The sequence below is a fragment of the Amaranthus tricolor genome, chromosome 4 (assembly GCF_026212465.1).
Source record: "Amaranthus tricolor cultivar Red isolate AtriRed21 chromosome 4, ASM2621246v1, whole genome shotgun sequence".
In the NCBI taxonomy this organism is placed as follows: Eukaryota; Viridiplantae; Streptophyta; class Magnoliopsida; order Caryophyllales; family Amaranthaceae; genus Amaranthus; species Amaranthus tricolor.
Genome location: NC_080050.1, coordinates 27,712,444 through 27,731,130, shown reverse-complemented (window position 1 = coordinate 27,731,130; position 18,687 = coordinate 27,712,444). Strand labels below are relative to the sequence as shown.

Below are 18,687 nucleotides of genomic sequence, written 5' to 3'. Positions count from 1 at the left end.
AAAAAAAAATTATACTATTATACTTCCTCCATTCCATATTACTTCCATCGAACCAACTTTTACACTATTCATCATTTGATGGTAATTTACATATTTCGGCTACTATACAAGAAAAAAACATAGTCAGTGGATCTTGTTTTATTCGTCTCGTCGGATATTTTCATAATATCAAATTTTTATAGTTTTTAGTTATGTATGACTCTAAATATAAATGATCCGATAAACGTATTTAATTGCGCAAAAATTTGTTTGGTGCAAGTATTATTCATGTTATTCAATAGAGGAAGTATTATTCTTTAAGCCCAAGACTTAACACCAACATCACCTAAACAAACACTTTTGTTTTTTATATGGTCTCTCTTACTTTATTCATACCCAACTATTTATTGTTACTCGTCAATCATATGATATCAACACGTTTTTCATGAACAACACATTGTTATGAAATTTTTTTTTCCAAATCACTCTTACTTCCTTCAATTTTCCTTTTTTTAATTATTTTTTTCTCTCAATATCAATACCACTCCGCTTAAACATTGCTAAATCCACCTTGAAAAACTTCTATTGCCATCACTGCTTTAAAACATTGCCAACTTTCATATAAATTTTTATTATTATCATTTAATACCACTCAAACAAGTGAAAATAGATGAAAATAAACTATAGTAAAAATTGGTTAGTATAGGAAAAATGTGATCATAAACTTTGTCAAGTGATTCTCTAGCTAAACTGTGTTAAATTTTCATTATTATTTCCACCGGCTTCTACCAAAAAAAACACAGGTTCAATTTCTGCCAACTGCCATTCTTGTGAATTGGTCTTCCCTTGATCCCCATAGTCCCAATCCCATCCCCCCTTCCTCAATTTTCAGGCAACATTAAAACTATTTACCAAATGAATAAAATTAGAACACAAAGATAGAGATGTCATTACAAGAATTTAGCCAAACAGCTTCCACTTCAATATAACAAGATTACATTACAGTCTGTGAATTGGTACCATGTGGTATCAACTTTCCAATATAGCTCTAGCACCAAAATCGTAGAAACAGGTATTCAATATCCCGCAAGCTGCCACCAATGACTTCGGGTGTTCACCGGTTGCTATGAGGGTCAACCACATCACATTCATGTTCAGGCTCTTTGGGGCTGGTACTCGACACTGCTTAAAATCCACTTTATCATCTTCCAACTATTCAATTGAAGGATCCAGAAGATTGGCACATGAATCCCAATCACCACGTTCATCAAAAAAACTATTAGCAGCGTTTTCCTTCCTTAAACGCCTTTCCTCTATAACAGCATTATCTGAATCAGTACAAAGACCACGCCTTGATTGTCTCGTAGGCCTTTCAGCCACCACAAATTTGTTCCCATCACGGCCTCTTTCGGGAAAACCTGCCCAGACTTTGAAAGAATTACGTGTCAGATATAGTCGCCACCATCATAATCATGTTCATAAAAAAGACGATCATACAGGTCAGATTTTATCAATGGAATAAATATACTCCCTCTATTAGTTTTTTGTTGCGTTATTTTCACTTTTCAATTGTCCATGCACAACTTGCACCATCAACATTTTCAGTAATTTATTAGAAAAGTAATAAAAAGTTGAGCCATTTTTATACAGTCTATTATCACAACCAATGCCCTCCGCTAACCCCCAACCCTTATCATAACCAATGCCCTCTGTTGCCCCCAATCCCTGAACAGCATAAGCAAGAGATTTGTTCATGGGACACATAGTAACGTTGAACTCAATAAGCAACGCATACTTCAACTGCTTAATGCATCAAATATGAAATTATAATTAGGTCAATGTGAAATAGTAAAATACTATAAAACCTAATCTTTAGTATCTACCTCCAAAGTGATGAAGGACAATAGAAGCTGCTATAGTAACATTCAATGAAGCAGTCCCACTTCCATACTGTGGAATGTAGACAAAGAAATCACATATCTCACATTCTTTGGCGGAGAGACCTGTTCCCTACAAAACAATATGGTAGATATTAATAAGTTGTAAACCTGTAGTAGTACTATAGTAGACAAGGTTCTCAGTTTTCAATAATTAATGTACATAAAGTTATCTCGAGGTTACAGAGAACATCTTTAACAAAACATTTAGGGAAATGCATCGCATGACTATTGAGTAATAGAAAAAGGAAAAAGGAAAATGAATTGCACAAGAAAGTTCATGCTATATGATTCATCATAGCTCTGAAGTCTGAAAGCCTTTGGCTCCTACTACATGACAAGCAAACAGACATATTCCCTAAAAAATATATGGTAGGATGTGGATCGATCGTGACAGGGATGAACATTTCCACAAAGTAGCAGGGGTGACTTGATTTTCAAGACAAGTATTCAGCACCCTTTCCAACCAACACTCAAGTGCTGCTATGGTACTCCCCCTACAATCCCACCAGAAAAAATACCATGCAAACTTACAAAACGAGATTCACTAGGAAATAAGCTCAAGTTTGGTTCATTATCGGGTCATCAGGCAAGATCAATTAAAATTAGTCATCTGCCGTAATTAAAAGACGTCATTTGCTGTAATCAAAAGATATCTAATACATAGTGTGGTCTGATCTCATCTGTTGTAATTAAAAGATGTCTAATATCTTGTCTCACTCCTGATCTTTTTTCTGGTCTAATCTAGTATTCTTATTTCACCTTCATAAGTTCAATCTGGTTTGTGAATCTACAAAGAATAGGTAATCAGAACAAATAATAAGAATAAGTATTAACAACCAAAGCAAAGATTTCTTTGTACAAACATATCGGGTGTGTTTGTTTAGAGGGAATGGAAATTATGAGATTTTTAACAAGAGACTTTGATGAGACTTTAAGGTTAAAAACAAATCACATCTCTTGTTTGTTGTATGAATCTTTTAGTTGAGGTTTTAGGGCTAAAGTCGAAATCTTAAACATCTGCCTAACATATTCCCCAAATTCCCTCTCCCTTTCCCCAAATCCCTGTAAACAAACATATAAGTATATAACATACCCTCTAAAAGTCTCAATCAATGTTGGGTTGAATACTCTGGAAATTTGATACAAATATGGGACAAACACACTAATAGCCGAAACAAGTAACATCGCAGTGAATAAGTAGGACGCAAATACAGCTATTAACTACATCCCACAATGGTTTAAATCTACGTAAACATTTGATTAAAGAAGATAGAAATAAACCTCATTGCCAAGTAAGAACGCAGTACTCCTACTAAAAGGATGTTGATTGACTGGCATAGCGTTACTGGTTATCTCTACACCACAAATATCACAATCTTTTTCCTGAAAACCAAATCAAAAAGCAACATAGTACAATCAAAAAACAATCTAAAGTTAGGGTTAGGGTTAGAGTTTGATTAATGGTTTACCTTGAGATACTTGCGAGCGTCAATAAGAGAGTGAAAGTGACGAAAGCGGATGTGAGAAATGGAGCCATGGTTGCCGAAGGAATTAAAGTCACGACGGCCAACCAATATGAACTCCGTTACGCCAAAGGCGGAGGCACTTCGCACCATTGTACCGACGTTATGGCGCTTAGCAATGTTGTGTACCATTACAAAGCATTCCACCATTCCGTTGTTTTCCTTCATTGAAAATTCACTTCAACTTCAATTTCCAATTCAATTGTGATTCAAAAGGAGTTTGAAGTCGCTCAATTACCGGAATTGGGGGTTGCAAATTGCAATTCAAAGAATTGTTGGCTTCCATGAATATTACCCGGTTCCCCCCGGTTTTACTGCATTTTTATTTTTAATTTACATTTATATATTAAAATTATTTTTTTATTCACACATCTCTTAACTTTTTTATAAATTATATACTTTTTACCGTTTTTATTCATTTTAAATCTATTTTATTTATATCCTTAGGGGGCGTTGGGATGTAGGAATGGGGATTTAAGATAAAAACGTGAAATTAAAATTGAAAATTAATAGTTAGGAATTGTTAAATTATAATTTAATTTTCTTTTAAAAAAATTATTATTCAATTTCTTGTTTAGTTTGTTAATGAAAATAGTATGAGAATTGTAATATCTCTCTTATTTGATAGGTCGAAACGAAATTAAGAATAAAATAAAAATTTACAAATTTACCCTTTCTAAAAATAATTTGAGAATTTTAATATTTTTTGTTTAGTTTGTAAAATTTAATAATTTTTTAAGGGTATAAATGTCTTTTATATTTTTCCTTCAATTTCCATCCATCTAATACCAACTCTTTCTTGATAATGAATTCATGAGATATGACCAAAATTTAATTTTATTCCCAATTTTAATTTTAATCTCATTCCCATAAACCAAACATGAGGTATGTATATTTTGGGATCTTAGTGTTAAGAGTGTTATAGTAGACTTTGCCATATAGGTCAATATTTCCTAGTAATGTTTTAGAGTTTGTCAAAGCACTTGATTGTTTCTGTTGAGGGTAACAAAAAGAGAAGCTCTCTGGTAGGTATATATATTCCATTTTATGCTAAAGGTTGGAGATAACTTTCAAACATCAAAAGAGTCTCTTTTTCCTCGTCCTATTAAAAAAGTCTTCGAGAATAGACGGATCAGGTAAAAGATATCAAGTCAAATTATTAGCTTTGGTGAACAGGATAAAATCAAAGAAAAATAAGCAAAAGTAAAGAAATTTCATTGCCTCCTCTTTTCTTTATACACAATTATCAATATAGTTCCCCACGAGAGATGAAAGCAAGAAAAACATTTCGGTAGTTCTCCAAAGGGCAAGTTTTGACTGCTTCTCTTCTATACAGAAATTCCTACTCTAGAGATGCTTCCCAAATCCCAATGTTACAATTGTTTGTTGAATCTTGTTAACTATTTCTGTCACCGTAGCATCAACTGTGTGAATTTTTTCAAAGTTGATGATATTAAAAAACAACTTTAAATCTTGGACAATCAAGCAATTTTATGCATTGAGAAAGATATGCTTGAATCTCTTTCATACATTGTTATTAGTGATTTTACATCAAAAAATGTTCGTAGGAGACATCTAATTTGATTTAATATTATGAATATTTATATGGTAATGGGAATTATATTGATGATTGTTAAATTTGATCCGGTGATGCAAGATAAATAAAAATTGAAGAAGTGATACTTTTATAAGATGGTCAATCGTTTTTCTTTCACTTTCTTCATTGGTTGAGACATAATCACAAAAATAAAAATAAATAATTATAATAATGGTGAAGGAAAAAAAAACAAGATGAGTTTTTTAAATCAACACATAAATTATCATAAATTATTACAATGGTAAAACAAATAATCACCTAAATTAAAGAAAATAATTTTTGGATAAAAAATGGAATGGTTTTTAAAACTCAACTAAGAAAAAAAACCAAAAAAAATAGAGATGGGTTTTTAAATCAAAAATTAAGATGGGCTTGTGATTAAGTTTTTCAAGATTTTCAAGGGGATTGAAATCAAAAGTTCAAACTAGTGCATGATTTCTATTTATTTTGCACAGTTTTAAAGACTTACAATTAAATTAAAGATATAAATGGTTAAACGGAAGAAATTAAGGATAAAAGAGATGAACAAGTTTTAAAAAGGTGAAGAGGCCATACTTAAAGGGAAGAAAACCACAAAAGAAACAAAAACATAAAAAGATTAAAATGGTGAATAAACCATAATTGAACGGAAAAAAATCAGAAGAAATCAAGGAGGAAATTGTAACTAGTAATTAGAGGTTGCTACAATTGAGAGATCTTTTAATTGAGGGAGAAGGATTGTTTCCTGTTTCCTTCAATTAGTTTTATCAGCTAAAAAAAAGAAATTTTAAAGAATGAGAAAGTTTACCGGTAACAGGTAAATTTGTATGTCAGCGGGAAACATGTATCAAAGTTCGTATTATTCATGGTTAATTGAAAGTTTGTATTATTGTTGGAAAATCAGTAAAAGTTCGTATTATTCAGAGTATTTTTTCCTATTTAAAATTAGAAGTACCAATTTTCTTTCTTTCCTTTTAAAGGCTTCAACATTTGCCTAGATTTGCTTTAAAGGACCCTCACGCAGCCATTCCTTCTTCAATCATCTTCCTGAAGCTCGTGAATTCCATTGATTCTTCTCCCTCTCGTTCTCACGTATCAACTCCATAGATTTCATCTCATTCATAGTTAGTTAATTCTTCTTAATTGCAATTTAAATCCCTAAATTTTATTTTATTCCCAAAAATTAGGGCTTGTATCAATTTAGGCGAAAATGGATAAAATTATGTGTCCATGTACTCGAAAACGGATGGATGTTTGTTTCCATTTTGTTAATCCATACATGATTATTGTTTGATGTTGATTAAAAACTCTTAAGCCTTTAAAAATGGACGTAATTTACTGTTTTTTTTGCTTTTTTTTTAGCCAAATTTTCGCACTGCTGCAGCGTTGTTAGTGCTCCGGACAAGTTCCCTAGGCTGTTGTTTGAAAACAAGAGAAAGGAAAGTGAAGTAAGCTCACCTAAACTTTCGGGTACCTCACCAGTTAACTCATTTTTAGCAAGTCTCAGAGTTCTAAGTTTCTTGCAACTAGAAATCGAAGTCGGTATGGTTCCATTAAGGTGATTACTGGCAAGTTTAAGTACTCTAAGATCAGATAGTCCAATAAATCAATACCAATATTGCCCGAGAAAGAATTGTTTCTAAGATCAAGTGTCTGAAGCTTCGAGCAATGAGACAAGCTCGCGGGCAATGGCCCAGAGAACAAATTTGAATGTGCATCAAATTACTCTAACTTAGTAAATGTACTGAACACATCAGGAAACAAGCCAGTGAAGTGGTTGCACGAAATGATTAATTTCGTAAGCCCAGAAAGCTTACTGATTTTCGCACTTATCTCGCCAGAGAAATTGTTACAAGAGATAGTGAGCTGCTCCAATAACAACATGTTATATATAAAGCTCGGAAGCTCACCAACAAGTGAATTCGAATCGGTGTGCAACTGTTTGAGAGATGAGGTGCAATTCTCAAGACACGGGGTTCAAAGTGAGCAAGAGGAAGAAGAGGCTGTTGAAAAAAAGCTCTCTACCCATTAAAATGATGAAGAAGTGGAGAATTTACCGTTTCTCCAGGTAAAGAACCGGTCAGGTATGCCAACGGGAAACATGAATCAAAGTTCGTATTATTCATGGTTAATTGAAAGTTCGTATTATTGTTGAGAAATCAGTGAAAGTTCATATTATTCAGGGTAATTTTTCCTTTTAAATTTTCCAATACTTTTTTTTCATAAAAGAGAAGAGATTAAAAATATAATTGAAAATTAAAATTATTGTTAAAAAAGTTAATAAAAGCCTGAGAGGTTAGAAAATAAATAAGATTATTTGTTCGATTTCTATTTAGTCATAAAATCCATTGCCTATGCTATATTCTATAATAAAAATAAAAATTGAGTTTTTGTCCGTAAAGAAACCAGTTTCGCTTACTGGAATACATGGACACGTCTCTAGACTGGCGTGTCCCATGTCGGACACGCGAAAATTCGTGTCCGACACGCCAAATGAAGTGTCCAATATTTTAATATTTTTCCGAACACGCGAACGCGGCAAGGACACGGAAGGGACACGGCAAGTAGTCAAGGACACGTTTTTTTTTTTTAAAAAAAATGAAATCATAATTCATAAACAGAGTTCTGAAGCAGAAGGCGAGAAGCACTCGACCCTTCCCTCTCAATTCCCTCTCTTGCTCTCACTCCTCTCAACTCTCTTTCACTCTAATTCTGAAAACTCTACACGACTATTCCTCCACCTCCACTGTCGCTGCCGGCTGCCGGCTGTCGCACTCCCGCACCACGCCACGACCGGCTGCTCCTCCATCACAAACGAACAGTCGAACACTGCTGCTGTCCTGTGGGTTTCGAAGTTTTTTGATTTTGTTTAAGGTATTTTCACTCTTTATCTTAAATCCTAATATTAATCTTGTTCTAATCTTTAATCTTAGTGTTAATCCTAATATTTGGTTTTCTTTGATTTGGTTTGTATGACTATTTTTAAATACTCATGTTGTTTATTTGGTACCTATTTGCATTTTATGTGAGTTTTATGTTTTTAAAGTGTTTATTTACATATATCAAATGAAAGATTGTAAAATTATCTTTAATTTGATATATTTATTATATTACCATTTTCGTGTTCCCGTGTCCGCCGTTTTTAAATTGACGTTTTTCCGTACTCGTGTCGTGTCCGTATCCGTGTCCGTTTTAGTGCAACCTAGTTCGCTTATCCGGTAAGTGTAAAAACACAACAAAATCGATAGCTTTCTCAAATTAAAATAAAAAACCCAAGGTTTTTTTTTTTTTTTTTTTTTTCTTCTTCTTTTTTCTTTCTGTTCTCTCTCCCTCACCCTTAGACTAGATTTTTTTCTATCATCTTCTTCATCATATCTGAAAAAATAAAATAAAACAAAACCCGCCAACAAAATCTCCCATTTTCTACAAAGATCGAAACTTTTCTTCTCTCTCTTAAACATTTTTTTCATCCACCCATCATTTCACCCCTTCTAAAAACCCTAATCCACAATTTAATTTCAATTATTCCAATTGTTTTCCCGTTTCCGAAGCATTTAAGAACAACCCATTTTGTAATTTGATTGGAACGTTTGTGGGTTTTATTTGTTTTGATTGATGGGGTGAACTAGAAGTGTCCAGAAGAAGATTTAAAGAAGAAAGAAAGAAAGAGAATGATGGAATGGGATAGTAGCTCCTCTGACGAAAGTGGAGAAGAAGAGGAAGGATTTCTATTGAATGATGGCGCTTCTATGCCGTTTCCTATGCATAATCTTCTCCAAACGACGCCGTGTGGTTTCGTCGTAACTGATGCTTTAGAGGCTGACCATCCAATCATCTATGTCAACACTGTCTTTGAGATGGTTTCTGGGTATCGTGCTGAAGAAGTTCTTGGTCGCAACTGGTATTTCTTCTTTTAATTTTTCTTTGAAAATTTTGGCTAATTTTATATTTCAGAGGTGTTAATTGGCATTTTGTGCATTATATGATGTGGGGTTTTCTGGGTTTTTGCAATTATTGAGGAAAATGGTTTCTTTTTGATAATTATTATTATTTGTCATAAAATTTGCTTGATTTAAGATATATTTTTTGGTTTTTTGCAAATGTTGAGGAAAATGGTTGCTTTTTGGTGATTACTTGTCATATATTTTCTTGATTATAAGATATTTTATCTGGGTTTTTGTAGTTGTATTGATTTGGTTAGGTTGGTTGGCGTAAATGCATGTAAGGAATGTGTTTTTTTGGTGTTGTTTCTCAATGATGTTGAACCTAGCTTGTGTTTGTCTATATGTATGATTACATTGCAAGACTCAATGTGGATTGAAAATACTTGCCTAACTTGGATATTATTGAAAGTTATCATAAAAATGGAATAATTAGTTGTTTGGGAGAAAATGTAGTTGCTTGTTATTTTTCATCAATTTTCATATGGTATTACTGGTTCCTTTAGGATCTAGAAGTTAGGGCTTTTATAGATTTTGTGTACAGTCTTTGATTATGGATTGTTGGACCTTTGTTTGATCTATACAACAGCGATCATAGGTGAGATAGTGTTAATAATCATGGATGGTATCTAATACAAGGCATGTACGAGGCTTGTATGAGCCTTATTCAAGTTCAACTTTAACCTATCCTAGTTTAAGTTAACTGTTGAGAAGTTAAGAGTTGGGAGTTTTACCGGACACTTCCCTTTTGCCTGCACTGTACGTGTAAGATAGCCATGGGATTAGCATTAGTTTGTGGGTCTGTTTTCTCCAACTTTTTACAATTTAGGGCTAATAAGTTGATCACGATAACTAAACGATGATGCGGTATCGAAAGTTGTGCGGTATTGCGGTTATTATTACACCAAAATATCGGTCAAAAGCATATGATTTCCCTTGATACAGTCCAAAACGCAGGATTTTTCACACCTTTATAATGCGGTTAAATATTGTTTCCTTCTTTTTGAAAACCTTTAAAACGCGGACGATGCATGGCGATGTGGCCTTGCTTTTGCACTATGCTTGAAACGACTCAAAGTGCATTTTTGCACCTTTACAACAATTGAAATATTGATTTGTTTCTTTGAAAACCATTACAATGCGGTTGATGCATGTGATGCAATGCAGACTTGTTTTTGCACTATGCAACTAGGTAACTGTGAGGGGAGAAACACCCTTGTCACCACCCGGTATGCAACTCTCATGAGTACAGAGAACCCAAAGAGACTCTTTAGACTCTTTATCCTTTGCAAGCTGCCACACCAATTTGCCAACCACAACTTTGTTCCACACCTCAATGTTCCTAAAGCCAAGATCTTTCTGTTCTAGGAGAGCACACCTTTTCCCAGCATATAATATTTGAAGATCCCTAACCATAACTGCCTAACCACAAGAATATTCAACAAACCTCATTAATCATCCTATGAGTCCTTTTTAGGGAGATTTTTCATTGATAACTTGATTATAGTTTTTTTTTTTTCCACTTGCAGTTCACAGTTTTTAGCATAATGTGCTTAGGATACATTAGCTAACCAAATTATTTGAAGTTTATAGATCTAATCAACCTTTTCTTCACTTTTACCAATTGCATGAATACCTAAGAAGTATCAACAAACTGGAACTTAATAGAAGCATCCATTCCTGTTGTAGAACATCATCTACAAAACAATGATGTTCACACATAGGATGGAACCTGAACTTTGGTGTTTCCCCACCAAGCTCATCAATCTATTTTGCATGTATACACAACTCCGACAAGAAGAAAGGGGAGTCCCTTGTCCGACCCCTCTTCTAGCTTGCACCACCTTAGAAGGATCAACAAAGAGAAACTTAGCAGAATTAGCTCATAATATTACTACTTAAATAGCTTTGGAGGCAGGTTAAAAGCAATGAGCACCTCCTGAAGGAAAGCTTAATCATAGGCTTTCTTGATGTCTATCTTAATCAAGCAACTAGTTTTCTAATCAACTTCGAACAAAATATGACATTATGCAAAATGCTTCTTCCTCCAACAAAAGCACCTTTAAAGTAAGAAATCGAGATACAATTGCAGCGCCTAAAATCCCGAGTGTTAGGGCAACAAACCTTAAAAATCAAAGACAATAACAACTATGTTTAGAGTGGAAAAAATTCCTTCACGACCACACACACTCCAACTCTTCTTAAAGAAACCACTAAAGCCATCCATGTGTGGATACTCATCCTTAAAACTAACCCACAACACTGCCTATTTTTTGTGATCAACATAGGCTAAACTGAATAAACCCTAATAATGAGGAGAGCTCATGACCTTCTCGAATAACCTCCATAATAACTTTATTCCTCTTACACATTTTCTTTCCCAACAACTCGAAATAGTGAATTTATAGGCTTTCTTAATCAAGGTAGGATCAAAAGTTCTACCATTGACCGTCTTCAGTCTCCAGGACATTAATCTTATCCCTAAACTATGCTCTGAAAGTAGACTTTAAACTGTCACCACCATACTTTAAACACCGCACCTTAGCTTTTTGTTTCAAAAAAAGGCTGCAACTCCTTCATTTTCTCCTTAGTAGCAAGATCATGATCCCTAGGATACCTATCCATCTCAGCTTTGATACCCTTAAACTGCTCTTCAGTGCTCCTCAACATGGGGCAGCATCTTAAAGCTTGAGCTGCTTGGCTTTTTGAGTTTTTCTAACTGAATACCCTTAGACTCTATGACTTCAAAGTCTGAAGCCTCTTTCCCCACCCCAAGAAATTCCACCCCGTCTCTTAGAAAGTTAAGTCCCCTTTGAAGTTAAAAACATGAAGTGTTTAGTACCAGTTGCTTCACAAAGAAGGACACCATCAGAAAATGATTATGCACCTAGTTCTCTCATGCATGTTAGCAACACAATTCAAGTCACCTAAAACCAGCCAAGGGCCAATCATCGTACTACCAATATCAACCAACTCCTTCTGGCTTCCGCACTTTCTTGTCACTCCTACTAAAATTCCATCACACAAAAAAGAATTAGCAAAAAGGCATCCCAATCTTAGGGGTTACTCTGCGGTAAAGGATGAATGTTGACCTTTGTCTCTAGGAGACCAAATTGACTAACTTGATCTTGCAAGAGAAAAGATCCAATCTCTTTTTTTATAGAAATGTTGTTCAATCCCCTAATTAATGTTCTAGTTTAGGATACTATCATCACGTGGATGGTGAGTCCCTAACCAATTTGCATCCCTTTCGCTAGTTAATGCATCAACATCTACGACATGATCCTCAATACCAATCCCATTCTCTATATAACACTTTCCAACCCCTCTAATGAGTTTTTAACAGAAGTAGGAACATAATTACCAAGCCCGGTATTTTCCCCCACAACTTGTTGAAAGTAAGCTTTCTATCCAAATGAGAGAGAATAAACCCCTTACGCTCCCTAACTTCTTTTCTTTCCAATTTTCTCCATCCAAACAAGCTGTTAGTTCTCAAAAGTCGGCTATGTGAGGTCTTTTTTATGTGGGTAGAAGCTATATGGCCCAACGAAAAATCGTGTTGACTATTGGCAATCAGCAATCTAGCTGCATGCATCTTCAGTTTTCATTTACATACACTCAAAATTATATATTCGTCTTTAGTTAGTGTTTTTATTTGCACCTTTGTTGTCCATCTTAGCTTTTTGGGCTACAACCTACAATTAACGTTGTTTTTCCTCTACCCTTTTATGTAGTTTAGATTTCTGTAAGCATTCCTAGTAACTATTGTTGTGTTTTTTTGGATTTGTTGTTTTCGATGAAATTACGTGGTGAGTGTTTGGGAAGTTTGATGGAGTAATTATGTTTTCTGTAGAATAGGAACTTAAACAATGTAGAGTAGGTTTGGATGGAATAATTATGTTTGGGAAGTTTTGATAAGAGTAATTATGTTTTCTACAAAATGGGCAGTGAACATAAATAGAGTAGGTTTTTGATAATTCTGCATGCCTTAGACTGGTTCCCTGGACATCTTACAAAAATCACTCTTGTTGCATCAATTTTGTATATTATTTTTCATTGTAGCATGCTATATCTCATACTTGAAGGAGCCCCATTATAGGCATTAGTATTTATCAACTTTCATTTAGTAATCTCAAATATCATTGATGTTAAATTCGTCGTTTTGAGACTTATATGATGTGTATGTGAAAGGTCTTTTGTGATTACTTTATTTTCAACTTTTCGAGTATCAAGCAAAGCTTCTTCTAACACAAATGAGAGTGTCCATAGTAGGGTTTGTAGAAAGAAAGGAAGAAGGGGTGCTTGGAGGAGAACGTACTGAATGATGAGTTTATGTTGTCATGTTTAAGTTGGGATGGAGGGAGGCTGTGTTTTGCATTGAGAATAGGGTATTTCTCATGTTCATACTCACCATGCATTTTAGGCTTGCTCTTAGTAACCATGGTTTTACCTCTGTTTTCTTGCGTGTGCTAGATTGGAAGATGTGAGTGCCATATTCTAGCAAGCAATAGAATGTGAAATCAATGCACTTCAAGAAATAATCTGATTACAAAAAATCAACTTTATGACATAGCTTCTCTTAGTCACTCTTGAAAAAGTAATTTATTAAGGAGATTGATATATGCAATTTCTTGACGCTCGTTGTCATAATTTTGGTAAAATCTTAATCGTTTTATAAATGTTCTTTGTCAGTGACTTTTAATTTGGTAACATTGTGATTTTCTTTTTAACTCTTTACGTTGTCAAAACATGTGTTCCTCGCTTTGTGGGAGGTGGAAGACATAATCTTGTGCACTATGTTGCATGTTGCAACTGCTAGGCCGCATCGTATCAATCGATTGTGTTGTGAAGTTTTTAAATCTATCGAATTCTTATCACTTGTATCGTAAAGGTGTAAAAAAAAATCATGTTTTAGGACTCGTCAAACGATATTACATTGCTAATATTTGGCGGTACGACAACCATATTAGCCCCCCCCCCCCCCCCCGCCCCCTGTTATCGCGCCACTGCAATTGTGACCACATTTTTTGCATTATGCTAGGTTTTCAAACATCATTGACATCGTACTAACATACCATTGTTCCATTGTGGGTTTTGTTGTAGATAGCACCCACATTTTAAACAATGCACTAATTACGTACGTTTCATAGCATGTCAAAGAAAGCGTTGCAGCATAATTACCTTCATTTCAGTTGTACACTAATTTTTAAAATCTAGGAAAATTTTGTGTTACTAGTGTGGTTTCACATTATTACACTATGGTGTCATGCACTTGTGCTAATTTAATTTGGCACTATGCTGTAGTCCTCCAATATTTGCCCTGTTTAAGTAATGAGTATTGTGTTTTTCTAAATAATTGGGCATATATATATTTTTAAGTATTACATACCTTCAAGTTATTGCCCACCTTGGTTTATGCATATCAATCCAACAACTATATGGGAGGGGAAATTATGTCCAACAAACTTTCAATGCCACCAAATTAAGATTGAATTCATGATTATTACTCTGGTTCTAACTAAAATTATCATGCACGTCACGCATAAAGAGGTTAAGACATGGACGTCTTTTATAGAGTTGACTAAAGGGTACTAGTTGGGAAAAATTGATCATTATGGCACCAAAATGGAAATCATAAAATCTTAGGGAGAGTAAAATGGAGTTGTGCCTGACATTTAAACTCTCCCTCTTCTAACAAACCTGGTAAATATTCTATTTACTGTCTTTTCCCATTACCAATATCAACTTTTTTCCTCTATCCTATTGACAATTTTTTCTTGTTCCAAAAGACAATGTTTTGCTATAAATAAATTTACACTTTTCTCGGGTGTTGCCCTTGGCCCTATGTTATAGTTGATGCAAATTGATCATCATTTCTTCAGACAGATCTTGAGAGGCCGATTTTAGGCAATGTTGTAGGCTACGTGCAGTCTTTATCACCAACCCAGTGATTTGGTGATGGAACTGTCTAGGAAAATTCAGTTTCTTAATGATGCATGCATATTTGTAAATAAAATGCTGAACCCCGTTATTAGAGAAAGCCTCCATTTCCCGTTAAAAATTTTTGGCCTCTACTTGCACACCCTAGAAACTTTTTCACTTAATTATCTGATGTATTTGGCTTAGATTAATGTAGTGCATAATTAATCTTAGTAGTGTTTACTAAAAGTAGAACATATATTTTAGACCTGGGAATATCCTCTTGACTGGAGTTAAAGAGAAAAAACATATAGATATCAGTATGTTAGTTTTACTTGATTGTCTATCATCCTATGTATGGTTAAGTCGCATAATAACCTTAAATAAATGATTTCATATCCAACTACCATTTATGTCCCAAAAGTTCTTTAAATCAAGGTTCCGAAAGCAAGTGTTTGCTATCACTTAACAAAAATTTGATAAGTGATGCTCCATTAGAGTGGTAAGATAACTCTAGTTTTTTTGTACTTACATGGTAGTTGTATAATGTGAACAATGTTCAAGGTCTTATTTGATGAAACAAAGTGGATGCAATGTGAAACTTCTGGAAGGAAAAAGTTACATTAAAATTAAAATGTATATTTTCGGAGGTAATTATTTGAATAAGAATATCAAAGATAGTTTGAGGGGGAATCTGAATAGCTAAATCTCTGGACATGGTGAATAGATCAAAAAAGTCTGATGTAAATTCATGATTTTGAGAAATAATTGTTCCTTATTTTTGTGCGAATTAGTTGTTCTAGTGTTGGATTATATTATTGTCCTCAATAATCATGTCCTCTGCTATTCATGCAGCATAGTTTGATGGTTTACATTTTTTATTTTGTTTTTCCTGCTTTCTTGTATATGACACGCTTTATGCTGCATTGCAGTCGTTTTTTGCAATGCAGAGGTCCATTTGCTAAAAGAAGACATCCATTGGTGGACTCCACTGTAGTTGCTGAAATTCGGAGGTGCCTTGATGATGGTGTTGAGTTCCAAGGTGAATTGTTAAATTTCAGGAAAGATGGCTCTCCTCTAATGAACAACTTGCGGTTGGTGCCTATTTATGGTGATGATGAAACTATCACTCACTTTATTGGAATTCAGTTATTCTCAAAGGCCAATGTTGATCTTGGCCCACTTCCCAGCTTTGCGGCGAAAGAATCCACGAGGGCCTCTGATCTATTTCGTTCTGGTCTTTCGTCATTCCAACCTTTACAATCCTGGGAGCGAAACATGTATTTTGAGGTTTGTGGGCTGTTTCAACTGAGTGATGAAGTTCTTACTTTAAAGATATTGTCACGGCTGACACCAAGAGATATTGCTGCTGTGAGTTCTGTCTGCAGGCGACTTTATGAGCTAACACAAAATGAGGATCTTTGGAGAATGGTTTGTCAGAATGCTTGGGGTAGTGAAACTACCCGTGTGCTGGAGACTGTTCCAGGGGCTAAGAGGCTAGGGTGGGGTCGGCTGGCTAGAGAACTCACTACTCTTGAAGCAGCAGCATGGAGGAAGGTGACTGTTGGTGGTGCAGTTGAACCTTCACGTTGTAACTTCAGCGCTTGTGCAGTTGGAAATCGGGTTGTGCTGTTTGGTGGAGAGGGGGTCAATATGCAGCCTATGAATGACACATTTGTCTTGGATTTAAATGCTAGTAACCCTGAGTGGCGGCATGTCAAAGTGAGCTGTCCACCTCCTGGTCGATGGGGTCATACTCTCTCGTGTGTGAATGGTTCTAACCTGGTCGTATTCGGTGGCTGTGGAACTGAAGGACTGCTCAATGATGTTTTTGTTCTCGATTTGGATGCCAAACAACCAACTTGGCGTGAAATTTCTGGACTGGCCCCGCCTCTTCCGAGATCATGGCATAGCTCTTGCACACTCGATGGAACCAAATTAATCGTATCAGGTGGATGTGCAGATTCAGGGGTGCTTCTTAGTGACACTTTCCAATTGGATCTTTCATTGGATAAGCCAGTATGGCGAGAAATTACCGCAGCTTGGTCTCCACCTTGTCGCTTAGGCCACACATTGTCAGTATATGGTGGAAGGAAAATTCTGATGTTCGGCGGCTTAGCAAAGAGTGGGCCCCTTCGCTTCCGTTCAAGTGATGTTTACACAATGGACCTGAGTGAGGAAGAGCCTTGTTGGAAATGTGTCACTGGAAGCGGGATGCCAGGTGCTGGAAACCCAGGCGGCATAGCTCCTCCTCCCCGATTGGATCATGTGGCTGTGAGTCTCCCGGGTGGTCGAATCCTAGTCTTTGGTGGGTCTGTAGCAGGTCTCCACTCAGCATCACAGCTATATTTACTTGACCCAACTGAAGAGAAGCCAACGTGGAGGATCCTAAATGTACCAGGTCGGCCGCCAAGATTTGCTTGGGGACATAGTACTTGTGTTGTCGGAGGCACAAGGGCAATAGTTCTTGGTGGTCAGACCGGAGAAGATTGGATGTTAACTGAGCTTCACGAGTTATCCTTAGCGAGCAACGTGACCCAGGAAGCCGAGCTATAGAAAATAACATCATTCTTGAAAGTAATAACACAGAATCTTCATCGGCTATTCTTAGGTGGGTACTCTGTCTTGGATGAGGGCTCTCTGCGCTCGACTCTGGGTTTATCATCTTTTTGTCAGATTGACTTTGTCCAGGTTTTGATATTTGGGGTTTGTAAGAAAAAGTACCACTCTAGAAAATATGTGAATCATTCTTCTGTTTGCACTGTAAATATATCTTTTAGATGCTTTTAGTCGCGATAGTGTAGGGTTTACTCCACTATTCTTCTTTCATGTTGTAGATCCTGTGCTTTCTGTCTGTTTGAGGTCTGTAGTAGTAACTTAGGAAAATGGGCGAAAATATTTTTTTTAAAACGAAAAAAACTGGAAAACCATAGATGAAAAGTGGGCTTTGCAGCTTGTGTATATACGAAGTAATGTACTGCTTTTCTGTATGTATCTGAACAAGTTCTACGCTTATGGTCTCTAATATCCTTGTTGTGCAAGCTCAACTGATTTTCACACTGAGAAGGTGCCAACTACCGAGTTCTTCTGATGAGCAGCTGAATGTCGAAGCTGAGGCGCCTAAGCCGAAGGCTAGTTTATTTTTCGATGTTCTATATTGTTTTATATGTTGTTTTTTCTCATTTTCATGCGGCGAAATCTAATTGATTAATATTTTATATAATGTTTAATATTTTCACAACCATTTTTTTGTGTCAAGTGCTGCATTTCTGCAGCAGCCTAAGTTGTACCCTGTCTGGGCCCTGTTCCTTTCATAATCCTATTGCTATTTAATGGTTGAATTGGCATTTGTTTTGTAATATAGAATATAGAATATAGAATATAGGACGCATGAAATGTAATAACCGGGTTACATCTCCTTTTCATAATTACAAGCATTAAATAATTTTAAAGTTATTCTTGTGAAATACTGTCTCTTGATTAGACGATTTTAAATAAGGAGCTTATATTCTCATAATACATATTAGATGAACTATTTAACTTAAGTATATAAATAATCTCTTAGTGAGACAGTCTCGTAAGTATACAACATTTTGTAATAACATTAAGCATCTTATCTAAGCAGAGGTGAGGGTGTTAGATATACACAATTTTACGTCTAGTGATAATAAAGTAATTACTTTATATTGAACCTTAATAACAATATATATTGTAACTTCACATAAATAAAACTATAAAAAGAAAAATTTTTTGATAGCTTTTCTATAAAATTCTCCACCAATTGAGATTTTTGTTTTGCTCACATTATA

General features: G+C 35.3%; 2 protein-coding genes across 2 annotated transcripts; one reads left to right on the top strand and one right to left on the bottom strand.

Annotated features, from left to right (window-relative positions):
• Positions 1–886: 886 nt before the first annotated feature.
• LOC130811163 (uncharacterized) lies at positions 887–3,751 on the bottom strand. Its single transcript, XM_057677349.1, has 4 exons — positions 3,389–3,751; positions 3,201–3,302; positions 1,863–1,989; positions 887–1,406 (listed from the first exon to the last, which is right to left on the bottom strand). The coding sequence occupies exons 1-4, from the start codon at positions 3,608–3,610 to the stop codon at positions 1,192–1,194; spliced, it is 666 nt and encodes a 221-aa protein (XP_057533332.1). The 5' UTR covers positions 3,611–3,751; the 3' UTR covers positions 887–1,191.
• Positions 3,752–8,278: 4,527 nt separating this feature from the next.
• LOC130811427 (adagio protein 1-like) lies at positions 8,279–18,119 on the top strand. The gene is made up of 2 exons (XM_057677749.1): positions 8,279–8,919; positions 15,811–18,119. The coding sequence occupies exons 1-2, from the start codon at positions 8,690–8,692 to the stop codon at positions 17,432–17,434; spliced, it is 1,854 nt and encodes a 617-aa protein (XP_057533732.1). The 5' UTR covers positions 8,279–8,689; the 3' UTR covers positions 17,435–18,119.
• The last annotated feature ends 568 nt before the right edge of the window (positions 18,120–18,687 follow it).